The 23,463-nt window shown below is 40.8% G+C and overlaps 1 protein-coding gene across 1 annotated transcript in view; it reads right to left on the bottom strand.

Annotated features, from left to right (window-relative positions):
• Positions 1-146: 146 nt before the first annotated feature.
• The window catches only part of LOC133363348 (uncharacterized), a 38,214-nt gene continuing 14,897 nt past the window's right edge, over positions 147-23,463 (bottom strand). Inside the window, exons 7-10 of the mRNA XM_061582749.1 lie at positions 17,908-18,090; positions 14,657-14,739; positions 8,203-8,289; positions 147-288 (exon numbers count right to left, since the gene is read on the bottom strand). Of these exons, the coding sequence (XP_061438733.1) occupies positions 147-288; positions 8,203-8,289; positions 14,657-14,739; positions 17,908-18,090 (495 nt within the window). The remainder of the gene's footprint in view (positions 289-8,202; positions 8,290-14,656; positions 14,740-17,907; positions 18,091-23,463) is intronic.

Here is a 23,463-nt window from a genome sequence, read left to right as displayed (position 1 = left end):
TGTGAAAATTCCCCGAAGTGTGTGTGCGTGTGTGTGTGTATGTAAAAGATTCAGTCTGTGCAAGGGCATTTACAATCACAACTACAATTATAAGTTGGACAATAAGAGGGAATTTTAAAAAGAGAAAGCATCTTTTTTTTTAATGTTTAAGCATCAGTGTAATTATTACCGTTAATTCCTGTGACTGATTCATTTGCCCTTGAGTACAATTTTCGCCTTAATAAGGAAGTGCTGTCGGAATATGCTGTCAGAGTGCCACATTTAAATGGTCCCCTCATATTTTGTTCTCTGTTTCTGTTCATGGCTAATTCAAGAATATGAGCAATTATGTTATACAACATAAATATTTTCATAAGAAAAAGTTCTCTGAATTAAAGGATTAAAAGGACTCTGAAACAAACATATGCAACCATGAAATATTTAGCTAACTTAAAACAGAAATCAGAATGTAAGTAAGGCAGCAATCCAATACACACTCCCCTGGGAGTAAGTTCCATTGAACCCAACGGAGCTTACTTCTGAGTAGACATGTATTCCATTGCAGCCTTAACAAATATTATATAAACAGCACTCACTGTTAATACAGTAGGCTCTTTAAGAATACAGCTGGCTTGAAAAGATACCACACTTTTCTAGGGAATAAGAACTTTATAATATCCAATGAAGCAATTTTAAGACACATAAAATATCAAATTCTTGGATTTTATCCAGTGCTGCCGTTCCACTCACGCAACAGACTTCTGCTTACCTAAAGGAACTTTCCCTCTGCAGCAGCTGGGGGGGGGTCACAGGGAGAGGAGAGGAAGGGGAAGTCTCATTGCGCATATAATTCCTAGTCTTTCAAATGAAAGAAAAGTTGGGAGCATTCAGAAACAACAAAATGAAAAACTAGCATGTTTCATCTTTCCCATAAAATAGGTTCTCAAATCTTCTACCTCCAAGATCCACTTGAGTTAGCTAAAAAATACTGAGGCTAACCAGTCACAAAATGGTGGTGCAGTCACAAAATGGTGGCAGGTATAGGAAGAGTTTGGCATTAATAGCTTGCAATTACTGACATTATGTTCTACTGATATCTAATCCATACTTGGAAATTACTAAATTCTTTTCACTGTGTTTTCTTTGCGGAAAAGAGTCCCATAGCTTAGCTTTCCTTAAGCTAAATACAAACAGTTGTTCTGGAAGATTGTGATTAGGGTTGCCAGGTTCATGGCCTGATCCTGTATCTTTAGCAGAAGAGAAAGTCAGCCAAGTGCAGGTGTTCTTGCAACACTGTACAGTAATACCTCGCATTAACGTACTCAATGGGACCAGAGTGAGTACGTAAACTGAAAATGTCCTTAAAGTGAAGCACTACTTTTAAAAAACTTTTTTTACCTCTCCTTCAAGCGGAGCCTCAAAGCCCCGCTCCAAAGCCTCTGCTGCTGCGCTGCCCGCCTCTCAGCTGATCGCGATCACACCTCCCAGCTGATTTGCAGTGGCGCGATCACGTCTATTTCCACCCCCACACGCTAAAGCCTCTGCTGCTGCGCTGCCGTGCCTCCAAGCTGATCGTGATCACGCCTCCCAGCTGATTTGCGGTGGCGCAATCGTGTCTGTTTCCACCCCCACACGCTAAAGCCTCTGCTGCTGCGCTGCGTTTCTGGAGAAATACAGGCATATGGAGCATGTATGTTATAGCGAGGTGACGTTAAGTGAAGCGACGTTAAGCGGGGTATGCCTGTAATGAGAAAAACCACAAGGTGGAATTCTCCCTTCCCCCTGCAGAACGTTTAAATATACAGAAGACCTCTTGGTTGCCAGGCCCAGCCTCCAAGAGGTCTTCTGTATGTTTAAAAGTTGTGCAGGGGGAAGGGAGAATTCCACCTTGTGGTTTTTCCCATTACAGTGTTGCAAGAACACCTGCACTTAGCTGACTTTCTCTTCTCCTAAAGATACAGGATCAGGATCAGGCCATGAACCTGGCAACCCTGATTGTGATTGCCATTTTAAGCAGAATTTGCTGATCAAGAGGCTCTATGTGCAGAAGGCTTTTAAATGTATTTTTCCCTTCCAACCTCCACATACCTCTCAAAGTATTTTTAACTGTCTCCTGTAATTTCCTCCTATTCTCCCATCATATATCAGCTTGTACCTTATCCCCCCCTCCAAACTTCCAGTTTCTTTCATTCCCCCTTCTTGATTCTTTTACATTCACTTCTTGATTCTTTTACATTCACTTCCTCCTCCTATAAAAGTTTTCCTCTCTTATCCCCTTCCTTTCTGTTCCGGTTGTTTGTTTTTAATCTCACTTTCTGAGTTCCTTCAATACCTCTTCCAGCTCTTTCCTCTCAGAGGAGGAAGACCTTTCTCCCCACCTCATTCCTTGAACTTCTCTGTCTTCCAGCCACCTTTATTCTGCATGGAAGGAGTTGCTGGTGCTGGTATTGCTACAGCCAAAATGCTATGGCATTGCAAGGTAGCAGGGCAGGCAAGTGAAGAGGCATTGGGCAGGTTGTGGCACTGAGGCCCACCTCCACCATTTGAGAAACACTGCTATAAATGAAGATACAGAATAACAGTCACACTACACATGATCCTGAACTGCACAGTTTGGTCCTTGAGTACATTTTCTTCAATGAGATCTTATTGTGCAATGCAAATTGCAAGTGTGGGTACCCCAATCCCCATCTGGACCACAGTGGGTGGTAAATGGTTAAAGCCCCCCTTATCTCTCACACACCATGCCAGAATCCTGATCCATATCAGGCCTCCTGCACTGGTAATTAGCCTGAGTGGAGGCTGCACTCAAGGGCAAAACTCTGCAGTTTAAGTCACTAAGGCTGCAATCCAATACATGTCTACTCAGAAGTAAGCTCCATTGAGTTCAATGGGACTTACTCCCAAGTAAGTGTGTATTGGATTGCAGACTAAGTGGGTCAGATGAAATGAGTTTTTTTTATGCATCTGATGAATTAGGCTCTTGCCTATGAAATTCACTACCACATGCACTCTTTTAGAGTTATTGTTTTTTCATTTTAGTCTTTCTGTGCTGGAGTTCTGGGAAGGTAATGTCTAGGGAGAGAAAATGAGAACTAGATGAAAGGTCAACACAGTACAGTAATAACTTGGTTAACAAATCCTCCAGAAAAAAAGCATCTTTTAATGAAGTCTTTTTGGGGTGCAGGGTGCATGGGGACACACACTTTGACATAGAATGTGGCTCCTTGTCAACTGGATTGCAGCTGCAGCAGGCAGCTCTCTCACGCATGGCTGGAATGGTACTCCTTGTCAAGTGCTGTAGGTGCCTCTGCAATAAACAGTGCTTCAGGTGCCCTGGAAGCACTCTTTACAGAAGACGTGTCTGCTTGAGTCTAGGGGAGGATGGCACAGCGAGAAAGACCAAGCAGGGTGGTGGTGGTGGCTGTCCCTTTGCCTGTCTGCTCAAGTGTACGGAAAGGAGAACTGTGCTCAGAGCTTTACATTGCTATAGCAAGATGTATTGACAATAACTGCAAGACATCTCAATGTAATAGAGGAGATTTAGGGTGGCTCCATTCCCCCATCCCATACTCCTGTCTCACACCCCTGCTCTTCCTACCCAGGTGGGTTTATTGCTTTCTCAGTGTCCTTGCATAGCACAGGAGTCTGAGAAGTGCTGTTTAGACCAGTAAACTCAACTCAATTTGCAGGAATTTGTCACTCTGCCTATGTTGAATATCACAGCACAAAAAGCTGGGAAAGGCTTTTTGTAATTAGCCAAAACAGATAGTGGATGAGCTTATACCAAAGGCTGGGAACACAGTCTCAAAGCTGTGTTCTCAGGCCAGGCTGCAGCAAAGCTCAAGATCATTGGTCAGCAGAATTAATAAACAAAGACAGAAGTGTGAGAACTCAGGTTGTAAACATCCCAAAAAAGTATGACTAATTAAAATCACAGGTGCAAACCTGTGCCCACGTCTAGGGGCTTTTTGGGATATAAATAAAGCCCCCTAGATCTTGATAAGTGAGCTTCAATACAGACCAGTGGGTGCTGTATAAGAAACTGGCCGTAGGGATCTTGCTGTTACTGTTTTTGGAGCTTCCAGCAACAGAAGGCAAATATAAGGGGGGACTCATTAGCTGCTTTTATCTCTGTTTTATTGCTTTACTGCCTGAAAACATAGTTATCTCCAATAAAACAGTTAATCTTCTTCCATCAATGTGATTTATTACCGCCTGAAAATCCAGAGACTTTTTCTTGCCTGTTGGCAAAACACAAGATGCTACATGATAAAAGAAAAAAGGCAAGGCGGGCATCCCTGGATGCATTTTGGAAGAAGCCTTCAAGTGGTCTATATGCTAGGCTTACCTGACCTGGTTGTTTCATTTCAGACATGTGTATTGTTAGTTTCGAATAAAGTTTGCTGAAATATGTTGAGCTGCTCTTCTTTTTTGTGGCGTACGGACCTATCCCTATTCTTTCCATATTATTCCTGCCTCTGGTACCAAAGCAACATCCAGGAACACATCTACTTTGTTAACTATGGTATTACTGTATCTTGTATGGGTAGTATATTCAAGTAGTGCAACAAATACACACAATCTTACATTAGATCCAATTAAATACATGAACATTCCACCAAAGTAGCCATTCCTGCTTCCAACTACATTCCAATCATCCTATGGAAAGATCCAGGAAAAGAAGGGGAGGCTAGGAAAGAGTACAACAGATGCCCTAATGCCTTGAATAATATTGTAATTTATATAGTGCATTTGAAGTTTGAAACCAATGGCAACTGTGGCAGTGGTGGCTGGTAGCCAGGAAGAGGTCTATCCCCACATGGCTGTTTGTAATAGTAGTAATTTTACTTTGGTCAAAGACCAGCATGGCTGATTGTGGATGATCTGTTCAAGCAAAGCAGAAAAAAATGAACTGCAGCTCCAGGGGGAGACGTTTCTCAGAAGCAATCTGGAGCTCTGACATTTTTTCTGCCTCTTCAAGCTATTAACAGATAATAACCCACATGGTGGTGTCCAAGTGCCACTTCAGAAACATTGCTGCTCACTTAAAGCCATCTCTCTTTTCTCTCAAGGTGCCCCCAGGTCTGTCCAAGGAGCAATATAATTCAACCTCCCTGAGGCTGTCTTGCGCCAGGCTACTAGGGGCACTTCACATACAATATCTTTAAAATCTACACAGCAGTGCTCTAAGCTAGGCCAATATTATTATCTACATATTACAGATTTGGAGGGAGGGCAGCTGAGGTCAAAAGACCAGCCACTTGCCTTATGCCACCTGTTGGTGGAATCAGACATTACACGCAATACAAAGCTGCCACTGCTTCATCTCCTTCCCCTACCTACTTTGTAACATCTAGCTTAATATAATATGTTCCATGGCATGGTAGTAACTGTTGTCCCACCCTTGCTGCTGTTCAACCAATGATGTTAACATAATGGCATCTTGTGTTGCACTAAAACTAATTATTACAGGAAAAAGACAGGGACTAGTGTCAACCCTACCAAATGTGCTACATACAGTGCCTTGCAAAAGTAATCAGACCCCTGACCAATGCTCTTACATTACTGAATTACAAATGGTACATTGTAATTTTGTTCATACATAAAAACATAAAACATACAAAACTGAAACATGTTGCTTGCATAAGTATTCAACCTTCACACATTAATATTTAGTAGAGCCACCTTTCGCTGCAATAACCGCCCAGAGAGCTTCGGCTATGGGGCGGTATAAAAATTTAATTAATTAAATAAATAATAACAACTTTAAGTCTTTTGGGGTAGGTATGTACCAGCTTTGAACACAGTGTCGGAAGGATTTTGGCCCATTCTTCTTGGCAGATTCACTCTAGGTCGTTCAGGTTGGTTGGACGTCACTTGTGGATCACAATTTTCAAAGAGTGCCACAGATTAGCAATGCCATTGAGATCAGGACTTTGACTGGGCCACTGTAGGACATTCACCTTTTTGTTCTTGAGCCCCTCCAATGTTGCTTTGGCCTTGTGCTTGGGAACATTGTCCTGCTGAAAAGTGAATTTCCTCCCAAGCTTCAGTTTTTTAGTGGACTGAAGCAGGTTCTCTTGCTGTATTTCTCTGTATTTTGCTCCATCCATTCTTCCTTCAATTTTAACAAGATGCCCAGTCCCTGCTGATCAGAAGTATCCCCACAGCATGATGTTGCCACCACCATACTTCACTGTAGGGTTGATGTGTCTTGAGGCACGAGCAGTGTAACTTTTGTGCCACACATAGTGCTTTGAGTTTTGGTCAATAGCTCTATCTTGGTCTCATCTGACCATAAAACCTTTTCCCGCATCACAGCTGTGGCCCTCTCATGCTTTCTGGCATGCTTTCTGCTCACTGGGATATCCAAACACTTGGATATTATTTTGTACCCTTTTCCTAACCTATGCATTTGTATTACATTATCTTTCACTTCTGTAGAATGCTCTTTGGTCTTCATTTCCCTTCAGATCCACAGCCTGACCACTGATCCTTCAACAGTGGGGGTTTTATCCTGACAATGTGACAGCAACTTTAATGGTTCACAGGTGAAGGTCAATGGTAAGGTAACTGTGTCCTCGATAGGGCAATTTCTTTAATCTGTGTAAACTAGGAGCTTCCACAACACTGGGGTTGAATATTTATGCCAGCAACATGTTTCAGTTTTTTATGTTTCTTACAAACGTTTCCCAACATAAAACCAATGTCACCTTACAATAATTGATTTTGAGTTTCAGGGTTTCAAAATAAAATATCATACAGAACAAAATTGCAATGTACCATTTGTAATTCAGTAATATGAGAGCACTGGTCAGGGGTCTTATTACTTTTGCAAGGCACTATAAGCTCCAAGATTTTCTGAAACTTTAGTGGCCAAAGGAGGTAGATACTTGATAGACTTCTTAAATTCCTCTGTTCAATACAGAGGAATGATGGGGGGAAAGACCCATAGGTCTTGACAGGACAAAGCCAATTGTGTGAGCCTGTTCTGTAGGTAATAGACTAAAGGTAGGAAGCATTGAGTGGTGGTGGTGGGATGCAAGTGCCTTTTCTCTTTGAAGGTTTCACAGAATGACATCAGAACACTGCAGGGCAGACTGCACAACACTCACTGGTTCTTCCAGAGATGTTAACAAGTACTGTGTGGACAGCTGAGGAATTGAAGTTTCCATTTATCCATGCTCTAAGAATGTGTACCATATGAATACAGCCAATTCCTATAAAGTACCGATTAGCAGTTTTCTATATCTTAATCTACAGTTCTGATTAATAGGTTAAACAAAAATAATGTATCCTGAACAATTTCCTTGCACAGATTACAGGCAACCAGCTCCTTCATGTAGCAGGGTGAGGAAATGAAAGCAGGAACTGGTGTCTGAATCATGCTGTAAGGCTTTTAATATGTTGGCCCAAGCAGGGGAACATTTGGGCTCTGCTTCTGGCATATTATTCCAGCACCTCAGACAGCATTCTGAAGGAAACAACCTTATCTTGCAAAAAAAAAAGTTGACAGCTGAATAAGAGGCTATGCTCAACAATATATTGAACTGGTTTCGTAAACATGTTTCCAAACATATCTAAACTTACAGGATTGTTTACCTGGAAGGGCAAATTTATGACAGGTTCCCAGCAGCAGCATCCCTGCCAACTTGAAGTGGAGCCAGAGGGGCAATCGAGCCAGAGGGGCAAGGCAGTGGAGAGGTTGGGGCTGCCCAACACACTGGTAGAATCAATCTGGTGCTTCCACCAATGCACCCATGCAACTACAACCTTGCCCTTCTCCCACCCAGTAAGTAACAGTGATACTGCCAGAAGACTATAGCTGAGGCTTGCCCCACTGGACAAGCTGATCCTGCTAATCTATTAAGTAATCAATCAATCAGTCATTTATTACGGTTAAAGAGCAGCACTATAAAATATTAAAACAATAAAACATATCAATACTATACAGAGAAAGAGACAAACAGCTGCAACATAAGATAATATGGCACTAATGGTGTTAGGTAAATACACCAATGAGCAAAAAGCCCCCAGAAAGTTAGCTATTATTATTGTTTTCCGTCATTACTCTCCTACAGGTAACAGCTGATGCAAAAAATCTTGCCACAAATCTATTAAGTAGGTTTCTATAATCAAGGCATAGTTTCTATTGTGCAAATTAAATAAAAGGCAAACACAGAAAAGTATTTGTAGCACAGTAGTTTTAGGTACATTCACTTGATCTTACAGCTGGATATGAATGTAGCTCCATCAAACAGGTTTATTTCAGTTATGGTGTGAAAAGCATTTATAGACCACAGGAATCTATAAAATAACCATCAGAAAATAAGGAACTTAGCTTTAGACATTTATACATAGCAATATATTTGTCCACTATTAACTTCATTTCCCGTTCTTCTACACTTGTTTCCCAAGGTGGAAAATTTTGTTTTCAATAGTTGTATTCACCTCTACAAAACAGGAATGTAGGAAGCTGCCTTATAGCAAGTCAGACCATTGGTCCACCTAGCTCAGTACTGTCTACAGAGACTGGCAGTGACTCTTCAGGGTTTCAGACATGAGATTACTTCTGCTAGGCTGTAATCCTATTCCTACTTACCAGGATGTAAAGCCCTATTGAACTCCATGGATCTTATTTCTGAGTACACATGTAAAAGATTTCCCTGTTAATCAATAACTACAGAAGCCTCATGATAACAAACATCATTCCTGCTCCGATGTAGATTTTTTAAAAATAGGTCAGTGTTGTGTCTAGGGTGGACTGGTTTAAATCACCAAGAAAAAGGCCAACTGAAATCATTAATTGAAAAAAAATCTATTCATTATTTAGATATTTCCTAAACAGAAGTGCACACTATTTGCTTACTATGACATTATACAGCCACAAGAGTGGCTGTATACTATAGCCAGCGTGGACTTTTCATATTCCGCAATGTTAAATTGAAAATACCTCCCAAGCCATTCTGATGCTTTCCATAAGCTCATTTCAAAACAAAACCTTACAAATCTTACAGTCCTGAACTCAGAAATACTTGCTTAACAACACTCTCAATTTTCATGGCGATACATAAAACAGTCAGAGAGAATCAAGAGTTCAAAGTCTAAAAAGAGAGAGAAAAACCCAGAGCCCTTTTGGAATTTTGTCTCACAGAGTTCTCATAATTTGTTGAAATTCATTAAAAATCAGCCATGTTCACAGAGTACCTGTAATCCTAATACTGACCTTGCCCCATACTCTGACCTTCATCTTCTGCAGTTTAAAAGTTTAAAAAATGCCTGGGTGATTTCTAATTAATTTAATAAATTTTGGCTGGCAGCCTATGATAACTCGGGGCATGCTCAGTAATAACCAACTGTCAGTGTTCTAAAAGCCTCCCAGCTGCTGGGCTTGGCTAACCAGGAGGCCCCACCCACACCAGACTTTGATTTCACATGAGTCAGTCATGGCTTCCCTCAGAGAATCCTGGGAAGTGTAGTTTTTGAAGGGTGTTGAGAGGAAACTCCTGTTCCACTGAGAGTGCTTCAGTGGCCAGACTGGTTTAACAGTCAGCCACTCTGATTAAAGGTCTGTGAGGGGAACAGGGCATCTCCTAGCAACTCTCAACACCCTTCACTAACTACACTTCCCAGGATTCTTTGAGAGAAGCCATGACTGTCCAAAGTAAACTAAAGGCCTGGTGTGGATGTGGCCAGGGACAGCTTTGGTTTAAATTTGGGTGGGAGGCTACATGTCAGAAACAAAAGGGAACAGCACCAAACAAAGGGCAGGAAAAAGAGACAAGCTCTTGTGCTAGATGAAATTTATTGTGAGCTCGACACATTTCGGAACTTGTCCTTCTTCAGGAGCTGTGAAGATCTGTTTTTCTCTTTACTCTGTCAGGCAATGCACATTCTCTGAACAGGCCCACATTGTTCAGTTGCGGTTTAAGAATGTAGCTATAGCCCACAGACATTTCTATCAAACTTTAAAAAGCAGGGAAATTGGGCAGCTATAGTGAATGCACCAGGGGAGCAGGAGACCTGACCTCCTCTCTGAGATATTGGACTGCCCTACAAATTGATCAAAATGCAAACACAATTTGGGTTGGTCTTTCACAGTCCAATCCACTTCCTGTGTAGCTTGGAAGAATTTGGTAACATGTGCCTCTGAGCATATGGGGAGTGGTGGCAACACCTGCCATCTCCAAAAATGGAGAATTATATTTTTGTATGTTTGTTGGTGTTCTTCTTACTTTGCTTCTTTCCTGTGTTACTAATGTTTCTACAGAGAATCTAAACCAGAAAATCCCCCCCTCCTTATTCATCCTAGAAATCTGTGTCAAATGTATTTTTATTAATTTCAAAGCCTTTTTATTGGTCAATGTCATATGATGGTGAAGACAGCCTTTTGTGTTTCAAATTGGAGGTTATGTTCTATTTCTATTTTGGGTACATTAACAGTTGAATCTGAAACTGCAGTTTGATGTAAAATCAGACTGACTGCAATATGTTGCTACTTCAGCAATGACTCTAGCAGTTGGAAAAAAGAGGATGCATGTTTTCAGCCTGCTATGTTTAAACCACTTTATTTAAGGCAAGGTGTTCACGATCAATTAAAAACATAGAGCACACCTAGAATTTTGCTAGAATATATTTCACCTCCCACTGTTTTATCTTGTGCAAATTGAGACACTCCTGAGGTCCACTGGAGACTGTTGTGCAGAATAGTCAGTGCCATTATTCCACAGTTATGTTTGGAGTTTTTTAGTGTAAATTTTGCAAAGTGTTGCTGTACTTCACATATTCATAGAAATAAAAGAAAAAGAAAATGATTTCCTATAGGAAACTTCACTAAAATTGCAAAGTAAATATTCAAAGTGACCATCTGAACTATATCAACTGTCTTAATAATGTTGTTTCCTCCCTGCTAAAACAAGATCAGCACAGCACATGTCTTCTTTCTATTATTTGGGCTGATTGCAGGTGTTGCCACCACTCACCATATGCTCAGAGGCACATGTTACCAAATTCTTCCAAGCTACACAGCAAGTGGATTGGACTGTGAAAGACCAACCCAAATTGTGTTCGCATTTTGACAAACCTGTAGGGCAGTCCAATATCTCAGAGAGGAGGTCAGGTCTCCTTCTCCCCTGGTGCATTCACTATAGCTGCCCAATTTCCCTGCTTTTTAAAGTTTGATAGAAATATCTGTGAGCTATAGGTACATTCTTAAACCACAAGGTTTTTTGCCTATTAGGGAATTTCCCTGCTTTTTAATTGGGGAGGTAAGAAATGGAATCCTGTGCAAGTTTGCTGAGAATGGATTGATCATTTGCATGCTTATTGAGTTCAGTTGGATTTACTCCCCTGCAATCATGCTTAGGATAGGGGAAATTGACCACAGGGGATGGGGAAAGGAGGAAGAGGAGGAGGAGGGAGGGGTGGAAAGGCAGAAGGGAGGACTGGGATGGGAGCAGGCAGGAAGGGGAGGGGAGAAGGACAGATGTGATCATTTGCATGTTTATTGAGTTCAGTGGGATTTACTCCCATGCAATCATGCTTAGGATAGGTAAAACTGACTGGGGGAGAGGGACGGAGGGCTGGAGTGGGCAGGGAAGGCGGAAGAAGGAAGAGGGGAGGGCAGGAGGAAGGGAGAGGAAAGGGGAAGGAGGGGAAAGGCAGGTCTGATCATTTGCATGATTATTGAGTTCAATCGGATTTACTCCTATGCAATCATGATTAGGACAGGTAAAACTGACCATGGGGGAGAGGGAGGGGAAAGGTGCATATTCAAAGGGGGCAAAGGAAGGGTGAGGGGAGGGGAGGTTTGATCATTTGCATGCTTATAGAGTTCAATGGTATTTACTTCCGTGCAATCATGCTTAAGATAGGTAAAACTGACCATGGGGAGGAGGGGGAAGGGGGGATTGGAAGGGGAGGGGGAGGGGCAAAGGAAGGGGGAGGGAAGGGGCAAGAGGGAGGGGATAGGAGGGAGGAGAAGGGAGGGTGAGTTTGGTCATTTGCATACTTTTTGAGTTCAATGGGATTTATTACTGTGCAATCATGTTTGAAAATGGAAATGGACTGTCTTCAAGTCGACCCTTTGAATAGGGTTTTCATGGTAAATAGTATTCAGATGTGGTTTTACCATTGCCTTCCTCTGAGGCTGAGAGGCAGTGACTGGCCCAAGGTCACCCAGTGAGCTTCATGGGTGTGTAGGGATTCTAACCCTGGTCTCCCAGGTCATAGTCCAATACTGACCTGGGGGAGCATCAGAGAGAGGTGGAGGATGGGGAGGGGAGGAGATTGGGTGGGTGAGACTGATCAGCCTGATCCTGATCCTGTATCTTTAGGAGAAGAGAATGTCAGCCAAATGCAGATGTTCTTGCAACACTGTAATGGGAAAAACCACAAGGTGGAATTCTCCCTTCCCCCTGCACAATTTTTAAAGATACAGAAGACATCTTGGAGGCTGGGCCTGGCAACCAAGAGGTCTTCTGTATCTTTAAAAGTTGTGCAGGGGGAAGGGAGAATTCCACCTTGTGGTTTTTCCCATTACAATGTTGCAAGAACACCGGCACTTGGTGACTTTCTCTTCTCCTAAAGATACAGGATCAGTCTCAGGCCCTGAACCTGGCAACCCTACCTCCCACCCAAATTTAAAACAAAGCTGTCCCTGGCCACATCCACACCAGGCCTCTATTACACTTTGGACAACCTTTATTTATTTATTTATTTATTTATTTATTTATTTATTTATTTATTTATTTATTTATTTATTTATTTATTTATTTATTTATTTATTTATTTATTTATTATATACCACCCCATAGCCGAAGCTCTCTGGGCAGTTTACAATAACTAAAAACATTAAAAACAAATATACAAATTTAAAAACACATCTTTTAAAAACAATTTAAAACAATTTAAAACAATTTAAAACAATTTATCATGGCTTCTCTCAAAGCCATGGCTCAAAGCCAATCATGGCTCCTCTCAAAGAATCCTGGGAAGTATAGTTAGTGAAGGGTGCTGAGAGTTGCTAGGAAACGCCCTGTTCGTCTCACAGACCTTCAATCAGAGTGACTGACTTTTAAACCATTCTCTCAGGGGAATAGGAGTCTCCTCTCAGCACCCTTCACAAACTACACTTCCCAGGATTCTTTCAGGGAAGCCATGACTGTCTAAAGTGAAATCAAGTCTGGTGTGGGTGTGCCCCCCTGATTAGCCAAGTTCAGCAGCTGTGAGGCTTTTAGAACACTGACAGTTGGTTATTACTGAGCATGCCCCGCGTTATCATTGGCTGCCTACCTTTTATTTTCGTTATGCCCTTTCTTTTAAACAGCAAGACAATATAAGACATGGTCAATTTACAACTTATAATAAAATTTCTCATATGTTTTAAATGTAACCACTCCTAAAGAAGGAGATAAACCAATATGGAAATGCTACACAATGGCTATGTTTGCCATCACTGTGTGCTCCTTCCTTACCCCACTGTGCCCCAGATTTGATGCAAAGATCCTGCCTTGTATTATGTCAGAGTTCCCCGTTACATCTGATTAGCCAGCAAGCCATGGATGGGGGCTTTAATAACTAGCTTTTCCTCATTATAATGTTTTCCTTTCTTTTCTTTTTTTTAATTGCGAAGTAGTGCTATTTCTGAATTTAAAAAAGCAAATATTGAGTGGGAACAATTAATTAAAGCCTGCCCCTCCCCACAGAGGACAGGAACTGATTAACGGGCATTTAAGACGCTAGTGTATCAGTAATGCTGCTACAGTGCTGAAGAGGAAGCAATTAGAAGCAGAAGCTGAAGGAAATTTCTAATTAAACTTACAGGGAACTTTTGCTGAATAGGAATTACTTCTGATTAAATATTATAGAAGGATCTTGTCCATGCAGACAGACACTGCTGGATATTTAACTGCCTTGTTGAGCCATCATCTTGTATCTGCTGTCAGCTGACTATTGAAAAGCAATGCCTTAGTGCTAAAGGGTCCTAGTGTGGAAACAGCCACTGTCAAATATTTGCCAAGACAAGTCAGAAATATGCTATGGTCTCGTCCAATTTTTTTTCAATTTAAATGTTTACCACAGTCAGAAAATGAATGATACTTGACATATGGTTAAAACTCAGATTTGTTGGAGGAAACCAATGCAAGCGTGTCTTCATATGAATGCAATTACAGCAGCTAGTGAGGTAATGCAATATAGTTCTCTGAGGCATTTTAATTCCTGTTAATTCTAAATTATTATATTTTGATTTTAGACTGTACAGTTTTTTGTACAGTTTTGTATTGTGATATACTGTATTGTGTTATTTTTATTGTATTTTTAATGTTCACCGCCCAGAGAGCTGTTGCTAGTCAGGCGGTATATAAGCTTAATAAAATAAAATAAATAAATAAATAAATAAATAGTAGGCCTGAACTACCTGCAAATTATGGAGGAGTGTACAATTTGCTACCGATTGCCCTGAAGGGGAAATTCTGCTCTTCAATTACATACAGTGGTGCTATAAGTACAGTGGAAGATACAAACCAATGAGTGTGAAGAGAGTGCTGCTTCAAGTCTTTTGCAAATCGCAGCACCACCAAAAATACCCACACCTTGTATATACTATTATGTAATTTTATTCTGCATGCAACAGCCAATTGTAAATGCAACAGCTGCTTACGCTCATACTCACTTATCGTAGAAAGAGGGCATTTTAGGACTATAAAAATCTTCCACATCAAAGAAATGTCTACTATCGCAGCAAAGAGTAAATGCCTATCAGAAAGCAAAAAACAATTAAATAATCTTCAGAGACAGATACCTCCACTGGAGTTCGAGGGGGGAGAGAATCACTACTAGATATTTAAAAGATGAGGATGGTTAAGATCGCATGCAGGATTTCTAAAAGGTGTAATGCTGTAAACATATTTATTTGGGATCTGGGTGACTCAGAATTTGATATCAGAGTAAACCGTCTAAGTTTTTTTATTGTCAGGGATGAAAACAAGTGGTAAGACTATTTTTGGCTGTGTCTATAGCTGATAATTTTAGTGGAGTAACAGGAACTACTTGGCCCCTTAGTACCACAGTGCCAGTGCCACTAGCCACTCTACAGATGAATAGTTGTATAAAGGTAATGGAGGAGGAGAAAGGGCCTTCCTGCAAGATGACATTGCTATGGATGAAAAGGCATGTATAGTCAATAAAAAAATCTCTAGAGCTGGATACAGATGGTAATAGATTTTTAAAGAATAAAAAAAAATCTAAAAATTATATCACCATGGAAAAATAGTAGGGGGGAAGTCTCCATTTGACTTTCCTATGCCAGAAAATAACATTCATTTTCGACCTAATAATATGCAAGTGGCTGGGCAGTGTCAGATTTTTTTAAAGAGTTTCAAAATTAATCAGAACAGACATACTGGAGATGTAATTATACCTACAGAAGTCAAGGGATGGCTTCTTAATGATTGTGCAGACCATTGAAATTCTGAAAAAACCATGAATGAGTTCCAATAATATTGCATGAATTTCACATACTCTGTCTAATTAATACTTACACACACACATTGCATTTGAAAAGTATGAAACTTGAAAGTATGAAATTGCTACTGCTTACTGTAACCACATTAGTCACCATAGATAATTATAGGGAATTTGCATGAAAACAGCATCATAGGTAAGAAACATGCCAAATTACAAATTTGCCAAGGGTTTTGTTCTAGATGCCTTTGAAGTTGATGAGGGGGTGGGAGAAAGAGAAAGAACTAAAAGATGTGTAGTTTTGTGAACAATTTTATTATGAAAATAACAAACATAAAGGCACCCCCTAGGAAAGTAATCTACATCATTTCAAAAGAGACTTGAGAGTTATGATTAATGAAAGAGCAGCTTTAGGATTGTGTTCCGCTCAACGGGCACTAACTGAAAAGTTTATTTGGCAGGAGTGGATGTGTGGGCATGTGGCACAGAGGCAGAAGGATTTAAATTTCCATCATTTTCAAAGCAAGCACCATTAGTAGAACTAGCAAAAAAAATAACACTGTGATTGGAAAGCCCTGGTAAAATCATTCCCTCTGATTTGAAACTAGACCTATCAGTTACAAAAAAACACCCACTCTCACCAAGCTGTTTTTTTTCATCTGTGCCAAGCTCAGGGAGAAATAGTTTAATTTTTTCAGACATACTTTTCATTTTTTTTTTTTAAAAAACCACTCAAATCACCAAGTAACTTGTCCATAAATGCTCTGGAGTTAGTGGTCAGCAGTGATGGGTTAGCTGATGACACCAAATTGTTCACAATGGTGAAAACAAAACAAAAAAGAGGATTGTAAGAAGCTCCAAAAGGATCTCTCCAAACTGGTAAATGAGCAATAAAATGACATACGTGATTATGTGTAACCAAGCGTAAAGTGATATTAAGGCAAATATTGAGGCAAAAATTCTAACTTTATTTACTGTACATTATTATTATTATTATTTAAATGTATAGCCCACCCTTCCTCCCAAAGGGAACCCCTATAGGCTAATAGGGTATGAACTGGCAGTGACTGACCAGGAAAGCAATCTTTGGGTTGTGGTGGATAGCTCAAAGATATGTCAACCCAGTGTGCAGCAGTTGTGAAAAAGGTGAATTTCAGTTCAGGATCACTGGGAAAGGAAAACTGCCTATATTATAATGCCATTATGTACAATTATATACAATTCTGGTTGCTGCAACTCAGAGCTGGAAAAGGTTTGGAAAAGGATAACCAAAGCAATCAAAGAGCTGGAGCAACTGTCCTATGAGGAAATTTTACTTTTGGAGTTTTTAGTGTTAACATAGTTGAACAATGGAATACACTGCCAGAGGATGTAACGATGGCTACCAATTTGGATGGCTTTAAAAGGGGGTTACATAAATTCTTGAAGTTTAAGGCTATCAATGGCTATTAATTATGATTGTTATATACTGCCTCTGCCTCCACATCAGAGCTAGCCTTGAATATCAGTTGCTGGGGAGCACAAGTAGAAAGATTGCTGTTGTGCTCATGTTTTGCCTGTGGGCTTTGCATAGGCATCTGGCTGGCCAGCATAAGAGCAGGATGCTGAACTACCTGGACCTTTACATCTGATCCAGCAAGACTCTTCTTATGAATTGCCACAAATCACTTCTAAGTTTCCTGCATTGGTTCAAGGCACTTCCAAGAGATCCTGCCTTGTTTCTGAACAGCCCCAAATCTGTCAGAAATGACACATTTTGGTTTGAGATTTATGATTAGTCTGAATCTGATATACAACCCTAATGGAAACTATTTCACATAGTTCCATTAGTAGATTGCAATGCATGCCATTAGAAGTGGTCAGTGCATGGAACTTGTAACTGTCCTTGGTTACTCATGCAATGCTGATAAGTAACTATGTGGAAAAGTTCTATTAGCTGTTATTTTGACATTTTTAGTATCATTGCTACCATTACTACATCATCAAAGCTTCCAAGCAATAATTTGCATTCTTCATTAATGGATTCAAAATGCTTTAGAGTGCCAAAGGTGCTCCAAGATTAATTTTATCAACCCAGTTTAGTTACTTTCTTGGATATATAAAGTAACACTAAGCCAACACAATGTGAATTGGTGATTTTACTTCTATAGTTTTTTTAAGAGACTTTATAAACCTAAATTTCAAGTCTATCCTGTCAGCACAAGAAATAATGGCTGTGATGCAATCTGGAATGTAATTATATAAATTAATAAATATTCTTATAAATAAAGGTTATATCAAAAAGGGCTATTAAAATGAGATCGGCAAAATTAGTTCTATGATAAATGATTATACTAACAACATTAGTGTCTGCTTCCTTCAAGACTGACTCCTAACTGAGCTTCAACTGAAAAAACATGACACTTGCAATTATGAGACAAACCTATTAAAAACACAAGCTGCTAGAGAAACACAATTTACCTTTTCATGATCTTTATTTTTCTTTGAAGAAGAAACTCTCCCAATAGACTTTAAAATAGCTCCTCTTAAGATCAAAGTGCAAATATGAGACGAATTCAGTCTGAGACTAAAGTTCAAATCAACAAGGGCTCTCCTTTTTTCTTTTGCTGAGCTCCATACAAGAGCCCTGATACAGTACACATCCTAGAAAATGAAATGTATGACAGTCAGCATATACTGGGGGTGTGTGTCTGTCTAAATCAGTTTAATCCACGTGTGTGTCACAGTAAATGCTACCTGTACAGTAGTGCTTAGATAAGAGCCATAGAGATCCAAGCTCAAATCCCAACTTAGTTGTGAAGTTCACCTTGGGCCAGCCAACACAGGAACATAGGAAGATGTGTTATACTGTGTCAGACCATTCGTCTATCTAGCTCAGTACTGTGTACACTGAGTGGCAATAGCTCTCTAGGATTTCAGACAGGGGAAATCATTAGCCCTATCTGGGGATGCTGGGAACTGAACCTGGTACCTTCTGCATACTGCTGAGCTATGGACCATCCCCAGAAGTTACTAAATCTCAGACTAACCTACTTTACACGGTTCCAAAGAGGATGAAATGGGTGGAAGAACTATGTACGTCACAGGCAGGCTAAAAGTATAGTATTACCTGCTGCTTCAAATTGTACAGTTCAAAATAGTTGCCACCCTGGGCTCCTACTGGGAGAAAGGGCAGGATATAAATCTAACAAATAAATAAATAATAAAACAGCTAACAATAAAATATATAAAAGATCTACAAACATAAAGATAACATAATGATTAATTTTTTAAAAAATCAGGGAAAACAGCTGAACTAGGATACTCTACTTCAAAGTAACATTTAAATGAAAGGCATGAGAGAACAGCAGTTTTCAACCAGGACCTAAAACACATTAGAGCAAGAGACTTGCAGACATATATACTGTAGAAATGTATTCCTCAGGCACACCACTGCCACAGAAAAGGTCCTCACTGTGGCTGTCCACATGCCTCACCTATTGGTGGAGGATACTGATCTAAGCTGATGAGCAGGCAGTATTTTAGATATCCTGGTCCCAGGCCACTTTGTAGGTCAAAACCAGCATTTCGAAATGCACCTGAAAACTAACTGGAAGCCAGTGTAGAATTTTTAAGCTGCATACACGCCATGCATTTAAAGCACAAAAAGGACCCTGGGAACTGTAGTTTATCCATCACAGTGCTACATTTCCCAGCACCCTTAACAAACTACAATTCCCGGGATCCTTTGGGGTAGTGAATATGCTTTAAATGTATGGTGTGTATGCAGCTAAAATATGCAAATTTTATTGAGCTTATGTCAAAATCCACAACATTGCATTTTGAACCAGCTGAAGTTTCTGGGTACTCTTCAAAGACAGCCCCAACTTCAGTATATTACTATCACCCAACCTGGTGATGACCAAAGCATGGAAAATGGTGGCAAGTTTGTCATTTCAAGAAACAATGCAGCTGACATACCAAGTGAAGCTGGTAAAGGGCACTCTAAACCACTTAGGCATCCAAAACTAAGGCTAGACAAAAGGACCACCAAACTGTAAACCTGATCCTTAAGTGGGAGTGCGACCCCTTCCAGATCAGACTTACTGTCAAAGCACTGGTCTGGTACCCCACAATCTACAGTAGCCCTCTCTTATCTGGATTAAGCTTCAGTTATTGGCCTACATCCATCTCCTTATCAAGAGAAGGCTCTTCGTAGCAGAGACATAGGTGAGAGGTACTTAACCCCCGCCAACCACTTTCCCCCTGAATCTCCCTACCATCTGTTTTTTCCTCTATGGGGTTCCAGATCTGTATTGGTGAGATACTATTCCTCTAATAACCTCCAAGAAGGACTATTGTAATGCACTCTACCATGGGGCTGCCCTTAAAGATGGTACAGAAATTACAACTAGTACAAAATGCTACATCAAGCATGCTGATAGTGGCAGCAGGCTATGACCATGTTACTCCTATCTTAAAACAGCTACATTAGTTGACAGTTATTTTCTTGGCCCAATTCAAGGTGCTTACTTTGATGTTTAGAGCCCTAAATGGCGTGGGACCCAAATATCTGCAAGAACTTTTATTTTTTATTTATTTTTAAAACTTATATACCGCCCGACTAGCAATAGCTCTCTGGGCGGTGAACATAGATACAATAAAATACAATATAATACAAAAACATCAGTCTAAAATCAAATTTCACAATCTAAAAACAGCAAAGGCTAAAATCAAATTACAAACATTACAATCATTAACAAAAAATTAAAATACCTCGGAATAGAGAAAGGTTTTAACCTGGCGCCGAAAGGATGATAGTGTCGGCGCCAGGCGAACCTCCTCGGGGAGACTATTCCATAGTTCGGGGGCCACCACTGAGAAGGCCCTTGATCTTGTCACTGCCCTCCGGGCCTCCCTATGAGTCAGGACCCAGAGGAGGGCCTTCGTAGCAGACCGTAGTGTACGAGCCGGTTCATAGCGGCAGAGGCGTTCCGACAGATATCGAGGTCCCGCGCCGTATAAGGCTTTATAGGTTAATACCAACACTTTGAATTTGGCCCGGAAGCGTATTGGAAGCCAGTGCAAGCGGGCCAAAACAGGTGTTATATGGTCAGACCGCTTCGTTCTTGTTAGCAGTCTGGCCGCCGCATTTTGCACCAGCTGTAGCTTCCGAACCGTCTTCAGAGGTAGCCCTATGTAGAGCGCATTACAGTAATCCAAACGTGAGGTTACCAGAGCATGTACTACTGTTGTAAGATCCTCCTTAGTCAGGTAGGGACATAGCTGGGCTACCAATCGAACCCCATCCAGGACAGGATATGTATCCACCATCTGATTGGAAAAACCATCCACCAACAGCATCTCAGTCTTATCAGGATTGAGTCTCAGTTTGTTAGTTCTCATCCAGTCCATTGTCGCGTCCAGGCAACGGTTCAGCACATTGACAGCCTCACCTGAGGAAGATGAAAAGGAGAAGTAGAGCTGCGTGTCATCAGCGTACTGGTGACAACGCACTCCAAAACTCCTGATGACCGCACCCAACGGCTTCATATAGATGTTAAAAAGCATGGGAGACAAAACCGAACCCTGCGGGACCCCACATTGGAGTACCCACGGTGTCGAGCAATGTTCCCCAAGCACTATCTTCTGGAGACGGCCTGCCAAGTAGGAGCGGAACCACTGCCACGCAGTGCCTCCAACTCCCAACTCCGCAAGCCTCTCCAGAAGGATACCATGGTCGGTATCAAAAGCCGCTGAGAGATCAAGGAGAATCAACAGAGTTACACTCCCTCTGTCTCTCTCCCGACATAGATCATCAAACAGGGCGACCAAGGCCGTCTCAGTGCCGAAACCGGGCCTGAAACCCGATTGAAATGGATCTAGATAATCGGTTTCATCCAATAGCGCCTGGATATATTTCACTCTGACCTGCCTGTGCTTTAAGATCAGTAGATGAGGCCCTCTTGCACAATGGAGTAGATGGTGCCAGGCCCGGAGAATGGCCTTTTTAGTGGCGGCTCCTCACATGAGACTCCCTTTCTACTGAAGGGTTACTGCCCCCTTCATCTCTTTATATGCATGTTATAGTATGCCTCTGGATATCAGTAGATGGGAATCACAAGTGAAAATAATGCCGTTAAACACATGTTCTGCTTGTGGGCTTCCCAGAGGCATCTGGTTGGTCACTGAGAGAACAGAATGCTAAACTAGATGGACTTTTGGCCTGATCCAGCAGTGCTCTTCTTTTAGATGGCTGATTAAAACACAACTTTTTTGGCGAGAGTTTGGAGGGAGATCTAATTAGATAAATATATTATCTGCTATTAAAATATTAGTAATTGCTATTTAGTGATCTGTTATGAGTTATGTTTTTATTTTAAATATTGTGTTTTATTATGGATTTTATGTATTCTTTTAATCTTATTTGATTTTGTTGTAAACTGCCCTGTGGCTTGTGAAAAAGGTGGTATATAGTCATATAAATAAATAACACACCAGCAAGAGTGAAAACTGCTGAGGGAATGCTAAAAGCAGTTGGCAGAGAAAGAGAGTGAAGCACCCTCCTCTTTTCCTCCCAAGGGTGATTTGCAACAGAGAAGCTGTTGTGCTAGTGTTACCCATGGCTACAGTGTAAAATGCAATAATCCTACATTTCAGAAGAATAGTGCTACATCCTATGAGAATTACAGCCTTTCAGTTTTGAGAGTGAAGACCAACTGACTGGGCAGCTCCCTACTCCTATCACAGGGGTGGAGAGCCTCCTGCGTGTGGGCCAATCTTGGTTCACCAAGGGATCCATTTTTGCCAGGAAGGCATTTTCCCCCAACCACCCCCAACTAACAGCTGACATCATGCTGTCAACTGATGTTCAATTCTGCATAGGCTGTGTGTACCCGTTGCCAGCAGGGAACATTTAACCCTCCACTTGTCAGCTGAAGTGTGGTTCTTGATATAGGATCACTCTGGAATGTTCCGAGTAGGAAAAACTGATGAAGGAGAAGGGACATACCTTCTCCCCAAGCTGAAAATTATGTAATCTAGGTCTCTGCAGTTTTAAGTCAAGGAGTAAGAAATACAGAAACATGGGTCACATCCATACCATACATGTAAAGCACATGGCTCTCCCCAAAAAATCCTGGGAATTGTAGTTTGTTAAGATGCTGGGAATTGTAGCAATATGAGGGGTAAACTACTGTTCCCAGGATTCTTTGGGGGCAGCCATGACTGCTAAAACGATATAAAAGTGCTTTAAATGTATGATGTGGATGTGACACACACAGAGAAAAAGAATTTATAAATTTATTTATTTATTATTTGATTTATATCCCGCCCTTCCTCCCAGCAGGAGCCCATCTTTTATAAATCTTTTATATGCCAACAGCAACAAGGGATGCAAGGGTACTTTTCTCTCGAGATCAGATGTAGGGTAGTAGCTGTCTGTTGTGAATGTTAAAAATGTACTTCCTCATATGCTCAACCTGTGTATTTGCAAATAAATTCAAATATTACAAAACACCATAAACTCCAGTGACCTTATTTGAAAGGAAATGAAACTCAGGTAAGTGGTTCACCCCAGAATTTCTCATCACCCAGTAGTGAGGAGAGCAAAGCAATATGTTTGTGCTGAAGTAACAGCAAGCTCTACTAGACTCATGGGCAAAGCATAGCAAACATGTACCTCATCAGCTTACGTTTACATACAGAAATGTATGGTGCAGTAGTTAAGAATTTGTATCAAATTATGAAAGGTTTTTGTTCAGCTGAGGCCATATACATATTTGCAGTTAAAAACAAATTGTGATGTAATATGAATCCACAGTGTGTTTGTGCATGCTGCTGAAAAGTTCTTACTCTGTCTTTCCCCCACTCCTGGTGTTTCTGCACTGCGAGGAAACAAGCCAGAGTCTGACTTGTCATGATGTCCAAACCTAGACTAGTGGTTTGTTCCTGGCTTACTGCCATAGTCTGCAAAGAAATTCATGAACATTTGGGCTAGCCTCTTCCTGAACAATCCAGACAATCTAACACAATTTT

This window comes from Rhineura floridana, chromosome 8 (genome assembly GCF_030035675.1).
Source record: "Rhineura floridana isolate rRhiFlo1 chromosome 8, rRhiFlo1.hap2, whole genome shotgun sequence".
Classification (NCBI taxonomy): domain Eukaryota; kingdom Metazoa; phylum Chordata; class Lepidosauria; order Squamata; family Rhineuridae; genus Rhineura; species Rhineura floridana.
This window is presented reverse-complemented; position numbering and strand designations above follow the sequence as displayed.